General features: G+C 30.1%; 1 protein-coding gene across 1 annotated transcript; it reads right to left on the bottom strand.

The window, feature by feature from the left end:
* Nucleotides 1-1,728: 1,728 nt before the first annotated feature.
* LOC148229847 (prostatic acid phosphatase-like) lies at nucleotides 1,729-15,797 on the bottom strand. Its single transcript, XM_088197945.1, has 8 exons — nucleotides 15,506-15,797; nucleotides 3,363-3,461; nucleotides 2,920-3,162; nucleotides 2,662-2,847; nucleotides 2,474-2,597; nucleotides 2,187-2,404; nucleotides 2,031-2,111; nucleotides 1,729-1,960 (listed from the first exon to the last, which is right to left on the bottom strand). Exons 1-8 carry the CDS (start codon nucleotides 15,662-15,664, stop codon nucleotides 1,862-1,864), a joined length of 1,209 nt encoding a protein of 402 aa, XP_088054071.1. The 5' UTR covers nucleotides 15,665-15,797; the 3' UTR covers nucleotides 1,729-1,861.
* Nucleotides 15,798-19,170: the final 3,373 nt, after the last annotated feature.

Here is a 19,170-nt window from a genome sequence, read left to right as displayed (position 1 = left end):
CTTCGCTTTTCGCACCCGATCTGGTGAAATAATAAGTCTTTACGTAGACAATGAATCGCATTTGTAAAAAAATATGTATTTACAAAGATATCTAGTTATAAACGCGAAGCGAATTGTATTAAACCGATTTATAAAACTATAACACAAATTTAACAACTCTTTATGAGAGGTATATAATTATTTTTAGTTATTGTAAGTCTTTCGTTGACATGTGATTCAAATAAAAATAACTAAATAAATTAAAAAGCTAAGAAATACTTATTTTTTCTACTTAACTATTTTAGTGCTTAGAAAGTATATTAATACCTCTAAAAAAATCATTTGGTTGAGTGCGTAGCCACTTGTGCATTTTTGGACTTTGAACATAAATTAAATTAAATTATAGTCCATGCATACAATCGCTAGAGTGGCATACATGCATCACCGTACTGAACTTTCATTTCACAATGAATTACAATGTACTTTTCTTCTTCACTATCAAATAAACGATTGAAAGTGATACGCTTTAAGCTACTACTGTACATTCGTGTTTCATTCTTGATTCGCATTGTTACTTGAAGGTAACAAACTATATGCTGCTAATTTACAGGACAATATAGCGTCGGTAATGGTTGATGCTTTTTTATCGCATTACAAAAAAAGATATTTGCAAACAAGTTTGTCGTCTAGAATCAATATTTACTATTTTATATTTTTATTTATATGCTGTACATTTTTAGAATTAACTTAACAAATTTGGAATATGACTTTTAATAACACGAATTTTCAATTATAATATGAATAAAAAAATGTTCATATAATAAAGAATAAAGAGAAAAATATTCCGTACTAAAAGAAAATAGGTATATAAATAAAATAATACATTATATTATTAACATCAGCTATTTATTATGTAAAATGTATTGTACAATAAAAATCTATGTATAAATAATTTTTATTTTATAATTACATATTTTATATTAAAATAGCGAAAAGTTCCCCTTAATTATTGTAATTCGATTTTTAAATAAATACAATAAATTTAGAATTTTTGACTATATATAAAAAATAAATTTCACGACATCTATTATTCAATGGCCAAACAATAATATCATTTAGAAAAAAATGCTTAAATTACTATTTTAAATTTTATTCGATATTATATAATATTATAGTGCTAAAATATATAAATATATATTTTTTCAATTAAAAACTAAAATAATTAAGACAAAATAAAATATATTTCCTTATCTGAAGGACATAAGATATTGTTTATCTCTCTTCAACTTTTTTCGTGCTTTTTACATATTTACACAGATTATAATAAAATTTGTATTAATAATAAACCTAATTAGCGTAGTTTAAATAACACCATATTAGTTAAACTGATAAGTTATATACACACAAAGTAATTTGCATTTTAACAGTTTTAAGATAATAATAATTTAATTGAAGAAAGTTATCCAATATAATTATATAATATCATATCTTTATCAATAAACTTCCGGATTTTACCGGAAATTTAATAAATATTGATAAAAACTAGCATATAAAAATATGTATGTACTCAACGTAGAAATATTTCATTTTTTATATAATTATAATATAAAAAAACATGTTTGTTATTAAATAAAAGATTAATTTTTAAGCACTTATAATTATTCTGGTATCAATAATTATAATCAAAAACATTTTTTAGACTGCTTAAATAATAATGGTAAATATATTAAGGAAATGGTTTAAATTTGCCAAAAAAAATATGGGAAAAATAATATTTTATATCACAAGTTAGGTTTTTTGATATTTATAAATGCATTAAAAATATAATACTATAAAATTAATAGATATTTGTAAAAAATATAAATAATAATCTAATTAGGTATCATGGCCCTGACGGAGCAGGAGGTTCGTAATTTGGATCATGCGGTTTACATTCTTCCTCCCAATTTACAGGAACTACATTTTTAGTCAACTCGATGACCTAAAAATAATACATTTTATTAACAAACCTTGTGATAAAACGCAAAGCCTTCAAACATTTTAATACTAACTTTTGTTAAAGGACATCTCGGAGTACATCCAGGTATTGTTAATAGATATGGTTCTTCTAAAGTATTATTCCGAAGATATATCTAGAATAAGATTAAAATTCAACATTGAAACAATTTGTTGAAATTAATTAATAATAGTGTAATATAAAAACGTACTTCAACTCCAAAATCATTACTTTTAACATTCTGATGGAGTTGCAGCAAAATCATTACACCATACTGTGGGATTTGCTTATCCCATACTTTTAGAGCTAATAAAAGATTTGAAATTGTGCTATCATGTCCTGAATATACAAACAACTTTCTACTTTTAGGTGATAGATTGTTTTCAGCTTTCAATTTCCAATCAGATATTACTTTTTTCAATAGTGGACCTATAAATACATTGTATTCAACATATTATACAACAATAATAATATTATTAATAATGATACAACACAAACCTCCTTTTAATCTTTTTAATTCATCATTATAAGCATTGATTATAAAACTGCTTTCGGTCAATGGAATCAGCTTCTCCGGGTAAAATTCGTCAGTCCATTTCGGAAGATCAAGGCCGTACTCTTTCTAGGAATTACAATGCAATATATTTTTATATACACTTTCAATCTAAGACTAAATTATGAATTACTTCTGCTAAAAGAGTGTTATAGAAAGATTGAACATCATCCGGTGTGTTTATTGTCATTCCTGCCATTGCCGTCAGATCCTTATATAATTCAGAGTTATCTTTCATCAACTGAACCACATCTGGATACTTAAACACATTCTCCAATTCCTCAAAATATCTAGGACAATTCTTTCTAGCTAATAATAGCTGAAACAATATTTATATACAAATTAAATATGTATCAGTGTATGTGAATAATAAATCATTGAAGATTCATACCGTATCTTCGCTTAATAGTTGACTTCTGATCGGTACAGGGGACCAATTCAGTTCTGGATTCCAATCTAAAGCAGTTCCTTTCGTTGGCCATAAACCTGCTAAAGTAAGAGCGCAGCTCATATGAGCTCTGTCTGGATCGGTGCTTTGAGCGTAAACGGTCGACGTTGAATACAACTCTCCTAAGAAATGATCATAGCGTTCACGTAAAAATTGTCCACTTCTAAATTGTTCTAATCGTCCTTCCTGAAAGTATAAAGAAATACAGTTAGTATTATTATTATAGTATTATTTTTTTTAAATAATATCCTAAGTTCAAGTTCAAATAATATAAACATAAACACAAATACTGAGATAAAATTTAACCTTAATTAAATTGATAACATCAATGAAAAAACATAAAATGCTCTTCGTTATTATATCAATTAATAAATAAATAAAATTACATTTGTTAATTGTCCCCAGCCATATGGACAGAACGTCTGATTGATATATTTGTCATTTGGATATGTATCTGCCGGAGTTCTGACTCCATGCCTAAATACCTAAAAACAATAAAACATTTGTTGTTATTATAAAAAACTAAATATAATCAGGTAAACAAAAATAAATTAGGTTTATCTAATGTAAGTATCTTATTGTGACACATTGTTTGTCGTTTTTTGTATAATAACATAGCCGATGATACGTTTTATTGAATCTTTACAAAAAGTTAAGATAAAATTTGTTTTGCTTAAAATTATGTATCTTGTAACACCTTCAGTAAAATTATTTTTTTATTTCGAAATAAATAGTACCTAGAACTAGGAAATGTAATTAATTTAGTAGTTTACAATATAATAGTACCTTGTATTTTGTGACGGCAACTCAATTACTGACAGTAGTATTTCATATAAAACTATCTGAGAAACTAAAACAATGTGGGCAAAACTTCCTACTTAACTCAATTATAAGTAAGAAGATACAAAACAATATTTTAAGCTTTCACTTTTTTGATTACATAAAAGTTTTCTGAGGTACAGCAGAAGCTTAATATACTACAACTACAAAAATACATCTATGGAAATGTCAATCACATATAGACTTAACCATTTTTAACTTATTAAAAGAGGTCGAATGTTTGAGTCTTACACAGTTGTCAGCAATATTGCTACCACGGCATTCCTGTGCTGAAGCGAACATAGCTTATGCCCGCGCATATGCTTCTTGATTTCTCCATCAACAATCTTAAGTCCTGTTCTAGAAATTTTAGATAGTTTTAGTATTTTTTTTTCTCGCACATCTTCATTGGCTTTAACTTGCTTGTGTATAAATTTGGAGTGTCTTACGATATGCCAGTACGATTTTACAAATAATTAGTATTTAATTGTTTACGTTCAGATTCCATGTGTTCGCTTCATCACGTCCAAGGTTATGCCGAGGTACTTATTGGTTGATTGTTATTAGTAACGGATCGATTCTTCTCTTTGTAAGATTGATATGCAAAGATTTTAACATATTACATTTTATAAGCCACTTCTTTGTACACTTGTTGATTTTGTCAATAGGTAGATTCTTAAATTGTTTTCTCGGCTGAGAGAATAGACTGTTCATCCGCAAATGTAGCCATTGTGGTGCCACAGTGTCGTAGGATATCGCATGTATTTATATATCAGGTAAAGTACCAGTATTTTAACAATAAACTATATAGTTTAGGTAGAAGTTTTATGGTCTACACTTTATTGTTAAGCGTATCTTTTTTCTTGAAATGTTGTATCAACGAACATTTTCTATGGTTAAGTGCTGTTCTTGGAAACTAAAAAGACATAAGCAACAATTTCTTGGATAGCATATAAATAATGGTTTGTAGAAAATTTTTTTGGTTTTGGTATTAAAATCACCTCAGTTATCTTTCTTTTACATAACGACCTTTGACTATCATATATTTTAGCCTAAAGGCACCATTACAATGCTATTGATCACTCAAAAAGAACATAAGAGGAAAGAGTTTCAGGTCGGACGAAGTACACTAATATTTTTTTTTAATCTTTCGTTGTTACCTAGCAGGCTAAGACCAATGTGTTATAACGGGGTAAATCAGTGCCAACTAAGAAATTCAATTAGACACAAAAAATAACTAGAAGTAAGAATATTAAAACACCAGACTGAAAGCTTGGGAATCAGTGACATCTACATGATAAATTATTAAATATTATATTATGTATTATATTATAATTTAAAATCAATAAATGTCATTCTGCAGCTGTGAATACGTAATATACATTTTGTAAGCATTAAAAAAACAATGTATTAAGTGCCATGGAGACAATAAAACAAAATTATGTCATATTACACTTCAGTGACGTACATTTAGTGTATGTGTAAAAATCATTGATTTAAAATTGAGAAAACTAGGGACTTCATTTCAGCTTTTTACAGAAGGGGTGAGACAAAAGTTGGCCAGTCGTTTTTTTAATATTTTGTTTTCATTAAGATTCGTGGTATTTTATTAAAAGTTTAGAATTTAACCTGTAAAATTACAGATTAAATTCTTACACCTGCCCCCCTCCCCCAATAACATCCATGTTTATATCTATGTCAAAAGCACTAAAATAATACTGTGATAGAGTGAGAGAGCAGTGAGAAGTGAATCTTAAAAACTAAAAATAGGACCAATACTCTCATATCGCAGTGGGAACGCTCGTATATAAATTTTCTTTGCGGGATAACACGATAATTTCTGGTTTCCATCCCCCAACCCTCTAAACTATAAGTCCCTGGAGAAACACGAATATTATTACACAAATAGTCAAAACTTTAACGTAACGATTATTGTAATATATAAGAGAATATATAATATACTAGCTGTCGGTACCTCACTATCGTGAGGTACCGAAAGCTAGCGAGTGTGCGTATACCGGACCCTCATCTTTCTGGGTTTTAAATATAATTTTTGCTTCGTTCTGATTTTTTTAAATATTTAAAAAAAAATTAATGGTCCAAATTGGACATTATTATTTAGGATTTTCAATAATAGACAAAATGGTTTAATCTATAAAAAACTACTAACATTTTCAATTCATTTAAAAATAGGTTTACAACTTGACTAAATATTTCCAGAAGAAAACATTTTATATTATTTATTAGATTTGAAACGTTAAATTTTATCGTTATATTTGAAACTTAGATATTTAATGATAAATCTAAATATTGCATATCATTTATAAATAGGTTTAGAACTTAGCTAGATAATAATAAATTAAAAATTGTACAGTGAAATCTCAATACAGCGAAGCTTACGGAACCAATGAATAAATTGCATATAACACAATTTTATCATAAATTTAAATCTTAGTAATAAGAACTTTTTTTAGTTACACCATAAGTTGATTTACAATTTAAAAAAGTTGTTTATATGTTTTATGTGTAAATATAAAAGCCAATTAGAAAGAAATAATAAACTGAAAATATCAAGCACTTAATCTGTTACTTTAGACCAAAAGTGCGCTTTGAAAATAATAATAATTTTGAGATCTTTGTCAATTTTTATTAAAAAATATTTATATTTATATATTTTTTAAAGTAAATGATTTATCTGCGCAGCATTATATATTTTAATAATTAATAAGTGCAAAAAATGTTCACATTATTTAAAATTTAAATAAACTAAACATATTTAAAATCTATATTTTAAATTAAGAATATTTAAAATCCATAATAAAATAAAAAATATTTTTAAGGTTGAAAAAAATATTTTGAATAAATCTTGAAAATTTATTCTAAAACTTTATAATTTAAAAAATATTTAAATAAGTTAAAAAAATTAAATTAGTTATAAAATATTTTACAATTTTGTGTAGTTTCCTTTCAAAGGGGTTAGTAAGAGAGATTCTTGCAACACTATGTGTTTAGTAGTTGGTTGGTAATGAATAGTACTTATTTTGAAATTTTCCCCCTTTTTTTTTAAATGTTTTTTCAAGCGAAATTTAAAAAATTCTCTAAAAACTATTAATTTAAATTGCCAACGTTCGCCAAAATTCAAGTACATATTTTTTTTTTGTTAAGAGAAGCTAATAAAAATCCACATTATTTATATTATATTTTAAATACCGTATAAACTAAAAATATTTAAAAAAATATTTTTTTTAGAATTTGATGATTTTTAAACATATATTGATAAGTGTTTTACAATTTAAATCGTTAAAATCAATTTCGTAGTTCGTTCTTAAGCGCGCGGTGATATCCCGATCATGTATCGGGATATCCCCTCAGTTGCTTACATTTGACAGTTCTGTCATCAGTCAAGCGCGCGCCGGGATACAGCTTAGTGCGATTCAATAAACAGTAAAATATGTTAATTAAACAAAGCATTCTTCTTACAAAGTGTCAATTGAAGATGATTTAAAGTGTATAACATAATTAAAACTATAAATTATGAGTGTGCCAGTAAGTGTTAGGTTATATGAATAATATGTTACGGTTATTCTAACAAAATTATCATTGACTTTCCAGGGTCTAATATTAAAAGACAAACAGCGGTGATTGGGCAATTAAAGGTATACGTACCAAAGTTAATAAACAAAGTAACATTTTACCCACTATATAGTATCGTTTACAGTTAATTTTCAGAAACAATGATAGATCTAATAACATTTACGTATCGCAAACAATTAATATATGACATATTGCGACTATTTTGAAGAAGATGAAGATATGTCAATCTACGTGTTTAATCCTATACAGTAACTTTCGTCAATTTTGTTCTTCGGTTGTTTAAATTTAATTTATGGATTATATTAGTAGTAATAATGTGTTCAATGCTTAACTCTTGATAAAGGTGTTTTTAATTATTTTTCAGAAGTAATGAGGGAGCAATTTGATGACTTATATGACCACAACGTAGAATTGGTATATATAAACAAAGAGTGAATCTTCTCATATTGAAGTCACTGTCAGCAAGTATTATCTTTAATAAAGAACATACTACATAAGTTTGATGTAACTGAATATCTTGAATTTTACTATTCCGAAAGAGGAATTAAGGCACAGAACAAAAATTGAACATATTTTGACACATCGGAATTAGAAATAACCCACTCTTAGATATTTTGGCTGTCGATTATTCCAGGTTTGCGATCACATATATATAATCATTGTAAATTGTCGTTTATTAGATAACATCCAAGGAACTACACATTTATAAGCTGTCCGTTGGTTGATATATACAGTCGACAGCGCCGATTTGATCGACATTAACTTTCAATCCTCATACATACTAAGGATATATTACACGTTCACGTTTAAAATTGTGCATTAAATCGGAAGCAATGATAATGTTTATGTAATATAAAAGGAGAAATTCACTTTTGGGCCCCGGAGCCCGGCGACGGGAATTCAAAATTTGAATATTTCATTACGAAGATTGTTTTATGATTGTTTATCTAATTTAATCAATGTATTATTCTAATCCTCAACACAATATGTATATATTTCATTTTCACCATAACACACCTAGTTAAGTTGCAATCCGATTATTTATAAAAGGAAAAACTCACTTTTCGGCCTCGGAGCCCGTCGCTGGGAATTCAAAATTTGAAGATTTCATTACGAAGATTGTTTATCTAGTTTAATCAATGTATTCTTCTAATCCTCAACACGTTATGTATATATTTAAGTTAACATAGTTATAACACACCTAGTTAATTTGCAATCCGATTATTTATATTCAGTCAAATGACGAATTAATGAAAATTATTGTCGCGTAGCAAAATTTTATTATTAAATAAAAGTGTTGTCACGGTATTGTCTATTTGAATTCGAATGCTTATTTTTCATTGGTCGAAGCTATTTGAATTTTTGATTGGTCTAAACAACAGAATGCATTACCGGCGGCTCGAAAATCAATCGGAGCAAACTCAATTTTTATTTTTATTATGATTTATTATTATAATTCTTTTGTTTACGTGTATTGTTACACACCGTTCATACAAAGCGATACGATTTACAGAGTAGACGATTGAACGGAGAATGTTTCATTTAAAGTTGTGCGCGTCCGGAAGCGGCTTAGAACAATTATATATAAGATAAAATAATATATTTATATACAAAAAGTCGATATGTACTGAAAAACCAAAAAATATTTTTTATAAAATTAATATAAAATATGTTTTTGTTATGTTTATTTATTTACTACTCTTTAATTTATTGGTATTATTTTCTAATAAAATCATTGATATTAAATCAAATTTAAAAAAAATATTATACGAATATAATGTTTTTATTTATTATTAAAATATCGACCACCGTACATGTACGGCGATACCGCTCAAAGGGCTAAGGCGTAAACATATTTCGTAAGTGTGTGCAAGAATCGATGCAATTAGCCCACTAACAACCTCTTCGCAATTCGCCAGAGCTGTCCCGAATTAGAAAAATATGTGACACTTGGTCTCAAGGAAGTCGAAGGGCAGACGAAGGAAGGCGCTCCCGATACCCAACGCCTTGTAGTCTCCGCATTAGATACATCAGCGGATCGTCCAACATCATCACGACAGATCACAGCCGACGATAATTCATCTCGACACTCCAGACACATTTTCGGTCTCAAAACCTGAAATGCTTATTTGATTTTATCAAAATACAGACCGAAAACTTTTTGTTTGTGTCGTTTTGAAACACTCTTACAGTATGTTTTTAGCTGTTCTTAGACGATGATTTTTATGTGCTAATCGGATTAAAGTGCATATAAATTAAGGCACGGAGGAAAAACGCAATGAAAATTCACATACGAAAAATACTCACATATAAATTACTTCAATCTTGACTTGTTAGTAGATAATATATAATATTTTGTATAAAAATACCAGAATAATACAAATAATAGTATATTAATATTAACTACAAAATTTAAAAATAAACCAATAATGAATTGTTTAATAAATACAAGATATAATTACAAGAATAATAGGGTTGTTAAATGTTATAAAAGATAGGAATAATATGGATGTATCTATTAATAACAATCTTTAATACAATTTTTATATTTAATCTTTTAATTTTAGGAGATCAATCATGCACATTACATTTAAATATAGCTACTATAATTTGATATTAATTTATTGTAAGAAAAATAATATAGGTCATATAAAATTAATATATGTAAGAGGGTTTTTCCATATATAAAATGGTAATATAACTTGTTTTTCAGAAAAAAATCCTTTGCATATTTAAATCAAGTTAAAAGTTGTTTTGGTTTTAAATATGTTCAGAACATGTTTTTTGATATTAAAAAATAAAGATATTTTCGTGATTGAAATTATGCGCTTTTTTGTAATTTTTTCGTGCAAACACAAATTAGTACCGCAAAAAACGCTCGTTTCTCAAACGACATTCATTATATTATACAAAATTATGTTTATGTATCCAAACAGTAGGGTTTTATCTAGGGATTCCATTACCGGTATTACCGGTTTTTGATGAAAACTACATCTTCGGTATTACCGGTATTACAAAATAAAAAACCGGTAATTACCGAAATTTATTAATTTCGTTAAAAATGATATATTTTAAGTCCTATTTCTTTGTTGACTGGCATTTCATTGTCTACGTCTACATCAACACAAAACAGATGGGTGTACATTTCTAAGAAGCTTTTATATTTTATGACCCCCAATATACCTAATTTATCTGGACGGATTGGAGTCAGCGAATGGCCGTCGGAAGTAATTCCGATACATTTGACCGCTCTTTTGAATAGCAGGTAAAAAAGGCCGGCCGGAAAGGCAAGATCTTTTTCGGTCTGTTTCTCAAAAGAGTCGCCAAATTTATACAGTTTTGTTTTGGCATCCTTGCTGATCAGTAATACGCGCAGCAGAAATTAGCACAATTTATTCGAAAGTTTTACAATTTCTACACAACCCAGAACAACAAAATCACAATGATCACAGCCTATTAAAAATTACCTTCGAAAACAATGATAACCAAATTAATAATAGACTTGATAGAGAAATTAAATTTATATGAAGAGGAAAATGAAAATGAAGATCATGAAAATCCTGAAGAAGTTATTTTAAATGAAGATATGCCAAGTGACAACAATTTTTGCTAAGAAAAATTATATAAAAAAAATGTATCAAAATCTTCATTATAATGTCCGAAATGAAAGAGTAAATAAAAGCTCGAATTTACAAACTACGATACGCAAAGAAATGAAAACTTTTTGCGAGCAAAACATTCGTGGTAAACATTTAGAAATGGTTTACCAATATTTAAAAACCATTCGTCCTACTAGTGTAGAGTCCGAGAGAGCCTTTTCAGCCGCAGGATTAATTTGCACGAGAATAAGGTCTAGGTTAGCGGACGAAAGTTTAGATACATTGTGTTTTTTAAAATCCTATTTTAATACAAAAAAATATTGTAAATAAATTCATTCTATTTTTTTCTGTTTCTTTTTATAAAATATTTTGATATAATAAACGTAATGTAATGATTTGAATGTATGTATTGTAATAATGTAATAATTAGTTTTAATAAATTGTTTGACCTCCTGATTGTTATTCAATTTTATCGATTAATAGTACATTTTCAAAAAAAATGTATTGTGTATCTTTTATAAAATTTAATAAGTTTAATTATTATGAAAGTAATTAACAATTAACTAACGTAAATTATCAAATTAATTAATTATTAATAACCAATAGTTAACAAATTAATGATAAATGAAACAATTGGGAGAATTAATAATAGAAGTTGAATAAAAGAAGACGGTATTACCGGTAAAAACCGGTAATACCGTCGATAGAAATATTTTTTTCGGTAATACCGGTATTGCAAAAGTCGGTATTTTTGGAATCCCTAGTTTTATCATGTTAATTAAGTATAATTATCATATAATATGTTTAGTTAACACATTTTTACTAACAGATGTTTATATTTTTTCAACTTTTATACATTTGAAGGTTAAAATCGATATCTACAAGTTACTATCTAAAAATTAATAACATTACAACATAACTTCGACGGAAAAATTGCTAGAAAATATTTATTTTGCGCATCGAAAACAGGTCACAAAAGTCATGCTTATCTTAGTCACATCCTTAAATGATTTATTAAAATTAGAAAATAAAAACAGAATCGTAATAATACGTTACACGCAAATAATGGAAGTCTATATAAGTAGAAAATTATTTAATTATATTATTATATTTTTTAGAAGGTCATTCGTTATAATGTTTAGTTTCGCGAACGCTTTTTTTAACGTAGTGTATGTATTTTGTACTATATACAATATTTAAATTTATGTTTTTTTCATAAACAAGAATATTAACGAAATTGCAGTTTATGTTTATCTTTAGATGTTTTAAATTACCCGCAACAGTAAAAATTAATATATGACAATAAAAACATAAAGATATGTTTTTATTATCAATTGTAATAATTATGTCGTTAAACCAGTTATACTCATTTATGATATGATTGTAACTCAAATTTGAATAGATAGCTTACATTTAATGGAATGTAATTTATTAATGTGAGATTAAAAGATCGAATGATTTTTGATGCGTGCAATGTAAAATTTAGCCTTAGTATTGTAATAAATAGAAAAAGTGTTTTACAGATTATTAAAATATGGGAAAATAACTATGTAATAGTATTGCTGTCCATGATGTATTTAGAACTCATGTGAATGATAATAAATGGCTATAAGCAACGAAATAGAGATCTGCCTTACAAAAGGTTACAGAAATCGTGCATGATACCAAATATAGCACAATTATCACAAACGTACGAAAGCCATTCATAATCACAGATACAGGTTTTTCATTCAAAATTAAACATTTTAAAAATTAAATTGAAGAATTTGATATTTTTTATAAATTTATTTACATAATTACAGTTTATAAAGCTTCTTTCGCAGCAGCTGCGTTTATTAGCAGTTTTAATTTGCCGAAGTAACAGTCACTACAGACTCGTTTATAACGTTCGCCAAATTTAATTGATTGTATGGATCCGCCAGCAAATTCCAAGCAGAAAATTAAATTTTTGAAAGGACTTCTTCAATTGGATTTATCATTGGCGAATACGGTGGTAGAAAAATTAGAGTATGATTTCTGTGTTCAACAGGCTATGATTATGTACAATAAATTTATTAAAAAAAATTCCAATTGTTTAATTTATTTTTTAAAGGGCTTAATTTAAAATGAAAAATTATGGTTACGCAGCGTAATTTATTTAAAATACACTCACAAACTGCATTTAAAGACAGATTTACAAATTCAGATTTTATAGAGAAAACTATAAACGTTACACGGTACATTTAAGTCCTTGTATCTAGAAAGAAGATATGTTTAAACTTCCCAACATTTTTATACTATATTTGCATAATAAAACAATAAAGATAACACGTAGTTCGAAAAAATACGCTAGCAAATTTACTTCCAATGTTTACAATTAAAAGTGATTAACCTTCTGATTAGAAAAACATAAAAGTATGTAGGTTATCTAAGTTTTTTAGGCTATTTAATAGCTTGAAAAAAATTAGCAAATAAAACAAGTTTTTAAGCTATTAGATAGTAAATACCTTTAACATTTACGAAATTTTGTTATAAAACTCCTGAATAAACGCCGATTTTAGACAAGCACTACTCATAAAGAATTTTGCAATTAATTTGAAGATACTATTTTAAACATTTAAGATCTTAAGTCACAAATAGTGATATTCTGAGTAATATAGTATAGTAAACGTGCTTATATCTACAAATAAATATGTGGATTAAGGAGAATCGATATGAAGGAAAAAATATTAAAATCAATTTTAATTGTAAAAATGTATTAAATGGACATCGATCCCCCATTTTTGGAGCCAGTCTCAATAATGTCCCTCGTCTCAATATCTAATTTATAATTATTTGGTCTGACTTTTAAAAAATAAAAATATATTTCAAAATTTGACTAGAAACTTGGAGGTATTTTTTTAATAGCTAATAAGTAATGACCACAGTTTGGCAACACAGCAAGAACCTATTTTTTGTTTATTTGGTCAAGTATCACTAATTTTTAGATAATTACTTTAATGTTACGCTGCTTATTATCCGCGCATGTTTTAAGATTAGTATAAAGTAGTGTAGCTTAAATTATTTTTGCACTTATTCTGCTTGTTATCGGTGTTAAGGCCGCAATAGCGGCAAGCTGTTTGCTTTAGCAGTAAGTTTGATGTCTAGGCGAATACCCGTGTATTTAACGCTCGCTTGATGGAATTACCTTGTTCATTTATGATAGAAGTAAACAACGATTGCTTATGGGTTAAATATATAAAGCGTCCGTAAAGATTTTTGTAATTTAATTATAATTAGTTTAAAACCGTAAACACTAATTAATATGGCTGTATCGTCAACATACATAAATACATGAGTGTTTTTTTATCGTAAAAGCAATAAAACATTATTAATAAAAAAATTAAGTGTACATGAAAGGTCATTATTTTATGTGTAGCTATGTTTGTCTATTTTATTATTCAGGACTATTAAAAAAACATTAATATGTTAAAAAATAATAAATACAATATAATGTTTAAAAAAAATATTGTCGATTCTTTTAAAACATTTTTTATGTTGTAAATATTTGGACGAAGTTACTTAAGCAGATTGACTTGCCATCTTGTTTTCAATTAATGACTGTTCAAAAGAATAAATGGAGTAAATTAAAGTGTAAATTGGTTTAATCCACTTAATAATGCTACTTTGCTCCCACTCAAAAATAATAATATATCTGAATTTTAAGTATTTTTCTTTTTCTTTCGCTAAAATTTCTAAAGGTTTTTTAATTTTCCATAAATTGTAATCACAAATGTGTAATTTTATATTCTTAATTTTTTAATAAATTGTAGCTAACAACTAATTGTAAACATGAAAATGGTTTTGAACCAGTATATTATATATAATTAATATTTATGTCTGTAAAATTATTTATATAATTGAAATAAACATATTTATAAAAAATGACAAAATGTTTGTCTCTGAAAGTAAATGTAAAAAATGTGTAATTCCTCTATTTTGTTCACGTATTTTACATAAAAGTCTACGATAATGTACTGATGAAAACAATATAAGATTTAATAAATTTAGATAAATTTATAGTCACTAAACAGTTTTATGTTCTTCCTCAAAATTTCCTCTACAAAAAAATAAGTTTCTATATTTAAAGCTTCGCTACATTTGCAGTCTTTGATCTAAAAAGTTTTGTGTGCATAAGTATAGTAATGTACATATTTATATTAACATTGCAATGGCGCTCAAACGTGCCAAAAACTAGATACAGTTTTGCTTGCCTGAGGAATTCTAGCTTTAGTTTAACAAAATGATTTAACGCTCCTTCTATGGTATCGACTCTATTTCAAAACCTATGACTCAAAATCCGAATAAAACATAAGTGTACCTACACGAATAACTTCGTCAAAGTTATCAAAACTTGTTTTAAGTATTGTGCAAGTACACGATCGTCGACCATAAATTACAAATGAACAGCATAACAAAGCAATGAAAAAGTTTTCAGCTTACACAAAATTATACAGTGACTGTTTTGGAGTACGTGGATATTAATAAAAGACACATACCACGTGAAGAAGCCGCAGATCTTCGTTTTTGTTGTAAGATGGAGATTTTTTGAAGATGTCCATTGAAGCGGCCAAAACGGCCGTAGCACCCAGAGCCAACAGCAAGAGCACAGCGCACCGCATGGCGGATTCTCTGTGATGGAACCGGCAATTCACCATCGTTTTTATATGTCGTCGCTTATGGACACATTTCAGATAAGACGCCGAGAACGATGCTAGCGACGCCGCAGGGCGCGAAACAGTGCCGCACTTTTACCATTAGTACTGCGTTTCAACATTGTGTGCAGGCGCGGAACGTTAATCGCTAGCTAGATATAATAGGATTATTCGTCTTCCGCTTCTCCTTGGCCAATTTGGGTTTTGTTAACAAATTTGGGTCAAGCGTTTAAACGTTAAATTAAAGACTGGAGGCGGAAGCAACTTTCGGCGCCAAATTTGAATTTATTATCTACCAATAAAGAATAATATAAGACTAATTATATATGAGCGACTTAGCACCGGAATATTAAATGTGTAACTAATGCATTTCGCATAATCGCATTAAAATGAGAATAATTCAAATATCATCAACTCCATCTGTAAGCGATGTATCAAATTATAATGAACGACAAGCGTCCGATGCGTCGGTAATGCAGAGAGCCGTTTTGTCTGGATCGTTACGGTTGGACAGGTGTGTTTTGTTGTTCACAAAGGGGAAAGGCGAACAAAACGGAAAAATATTCAAATAAACGTTTTATAAACATCGCAAATGCTTATATTAATTGTAGGAGTTAGTAATCTATAGTTTTAATTATTTTATCCGCCGGTCCGCAAGAAATTAAAAAAATTTAGAAATCATATCAAATTTGCTTGCAAAAAAGCAGCAGCAGATGTCGCACTAACAAAATATTGTAAATTTATAGCATTAGATTAAATAAATAATATTCTATCCAACATTGGTTTTTATTTTGGGTTGACGCCGGTCCGCGAAATATTTTTCCCATTTTCCCCGGGCCGCGGATGTAAAAGGGTTGAAGAACACTGGTCTAAAGCCAAAGCTAACCTACACGAATTAACATAATGAAAGTTCTGAAACTGTAATTAGTTTTAGAGCTTTCATTAGGTTATGTCCAAAATACAAACTAAGCCAGTTCATCTCTCAAGGGAAAATAAGCTGAAGAAAAAGTACATACAGTCGTCGCATTTCGCATATTGTTCCATAGTTTGTCTGCACTTGGATATTACACTGCGTTTTAAAAATATGAGAGTTATCCTTACCGATATTACTAATTACGAACTTCTGATATAAACTAATTGATCAAAGTGTATTTAAACTGAATTTTGGTCAATAGGAGGGCAGGAAAACAATTATCGTATGGGGGCCAATATAGATTTGTTATGGCCAAAACTGGTCGGCGCAGAAATAGCGGTGTTGTGACGGCTCTCTCTCTTCCGGCAAGCTTGTAAGGGTTCGGACGCGTGCCGTCGCGCGTCCGCCCCATTCTAACCATGTAAACACCGTTAACCGTTAAATAAATATTACTGCAGCGGCTCAATCTGTGTCTCATTGCCACCCGCCATCATCACAGTCCCCTAAACTGGTGACCCCGATGTGATCCTGAGCACAGATATGGAGTCAGACGAAAAATGGCAGACACAGACGCCGCTGCAGTACAAAAAGCCGAGCCGCTGCAAATCCACTTGCTGCCACCCCGCCGGAGCTTCCCTGGATCCGGACTCGAGCTGGCGGACCACCAAGACGATGGGCCTGCGCCTCCGACCATGAGCTGCCATCGTCAGCCGCCGCCGCCGACCACGTGACCCAATAAGCATCCGGCGCCGCCACGCGCCTCCAGCGGGAAGCCACCGAAGTGCTGCCGTAGACCAGGCTCGAGTGGACCACGCGTGGCCCGTCACGCACCCGTAGGGCTACGCCCCCGCGACTCCGAGCTCGAACCGCATGTTCGGGGCCCGTCACGCGCGCGCCCTGTGTAGCTGCACCGACGCACCACAGGGCCCCGAAAGGTGCTCCCGGACATGCCCGTTCTTCTCGCGCCCCCTGGAGCCCTACGCGCCGCCCGGGTCTACACGTGTTCCACTCGGCTTGGAGCGAAGCACGCCGCGCGTCACTGGAGGCCGCGCCGCCACACCATACGTCACGACTTTGCTACTTTTGCGCCGCCAGCAACAGCAGCGCCAAGGCCCCCATACCTCCCCCTGGTTATAGTTCGCAATTGTAAATTGCTAGGGCCGGAGCCGTATGGGGGCCAATATAGATTTGTTATGGCCAAAACTGGTCGGCGCAGAAATAGCGGTGTTGTGACGGCTCTCTCTCTTCCGGCAAGCTTGTAAGGGTTCGGACGCGTGCCGTCGCGCGTCCGCCCCATTCTAACCATGTAAACACCGTTAACCGTTAAATAAATATTACTGCAGCGGCTCAATCTGTGTCTCATTGCCACCCGCCATCATCACAGTCCCCTAAAATCTCTTCTTAGAATTCAAAAATCTATGTCAAAGGCAACAAAATTGTGTCGGTACCGTTGCCTTGGAAGCGCTCGGTAACGAGCGTTCTCACTGCAACGGCGATGTTTGCTTGTTCAACTGTTTGTTTGTTGAACAGAAATATTTTTGACATTCTTTTAAGCAAATTTATTTTTTTAAATAAAATTAGTAGCTTTTAGTACGAAATGCATCTTTTTATTTCCAATTCTGATAAAATTTCTCGATGTAAATCATTTTATTTACAACCTAGATTATTGTATTTCAATCAGTTAGTTACAATCTAGATTGCACAATATAAACACTGTTGGACGCAGCGGAGATGAGAGCATCACTTAGACCGGGCGCACATTGATTCGCAGTTGCAAATTGCACGATACGTGTGACTCGTGCCATCTTTCAGTTTGCATTTATTTTATTATTAGAAAAATATAATTTTTTATTTATCATCAGTTTTTTAACTCCTTTGTTAACATTTTTTTATAATAAAAATTTGCTCTAATTTTTTTTGTGTTTCCATATTTTGTTATATATTATCAGTATTTTTTTAACTATTAATATTAATAATAACTATTTATTCTATATTGTTTTTTGTTTTCCCATATTTACGTTACATATTATCATTTTTTTAAGAAACATAAAATAAAATAAAAAATTTACCCCTTAAATTCTGCCTGATTTACTTTGTTTTCAATTTTTTGTTTCTGCATTGCATCCCTCGGAGTATAATAGGACGAATCATGCTTTGAACTGTATCAAACTGCCTTCAATTAAAGCGGAGATAATATACAAATCATTCATTGGAGAATTCTCACGTCAGTGCAAATTTTCCTTGAGTTCCTCTTTTTTCACGTACTCACTTTTCCACATCAGAATCTGACTGAGAGCTCAAATTAAGGTATTCAAATATGTTTTTGGTTAGAGCTCTAAATTTAATACAGCACGGCCCCTGTCAAATTGCCACACTAATCTGCTATCCAATGTGCGTGAGCAACTTGACTGCGCCACGCACTCGAGTTAAGTCCCGACTGCGCCACGCAGCTTAGTGTACGCTTTTGCTGACACAAGTATGACGATTGGTTGCGCCATGTTCTCAATAATTTTGTATTTATAAAAACTTTTATAAAATCTTCTGTAGCAACCAGTATGTGTCTTATTGCCATCCGTCTGTAAAAATACGAAATACT

The sequence above is a fragment of the Plectrocnemia conspersa genome, unplaced genomic scaffold (assembly GCF_051122295.1).
Source record: "Plectrocnemia conspersa isolate PC_06_02 unplaced genomic scaffold, ASM5112229v1 ptg000011l, whole genome shotgun sequence".
In the NCBI taxonomy this organism is placed as follows: Eukaryota; Metazoa; Arthropoda; class Insecta; order Trichoptera; family Polycentropodidae; genus Plectrocnemia; species Plectrocnemia conspersa.
The sequence above is the reverse complement of the archived record's forward strand: the minus strand, read 5'-3'. Positions and strand labels throughout refer to the sequence as shown.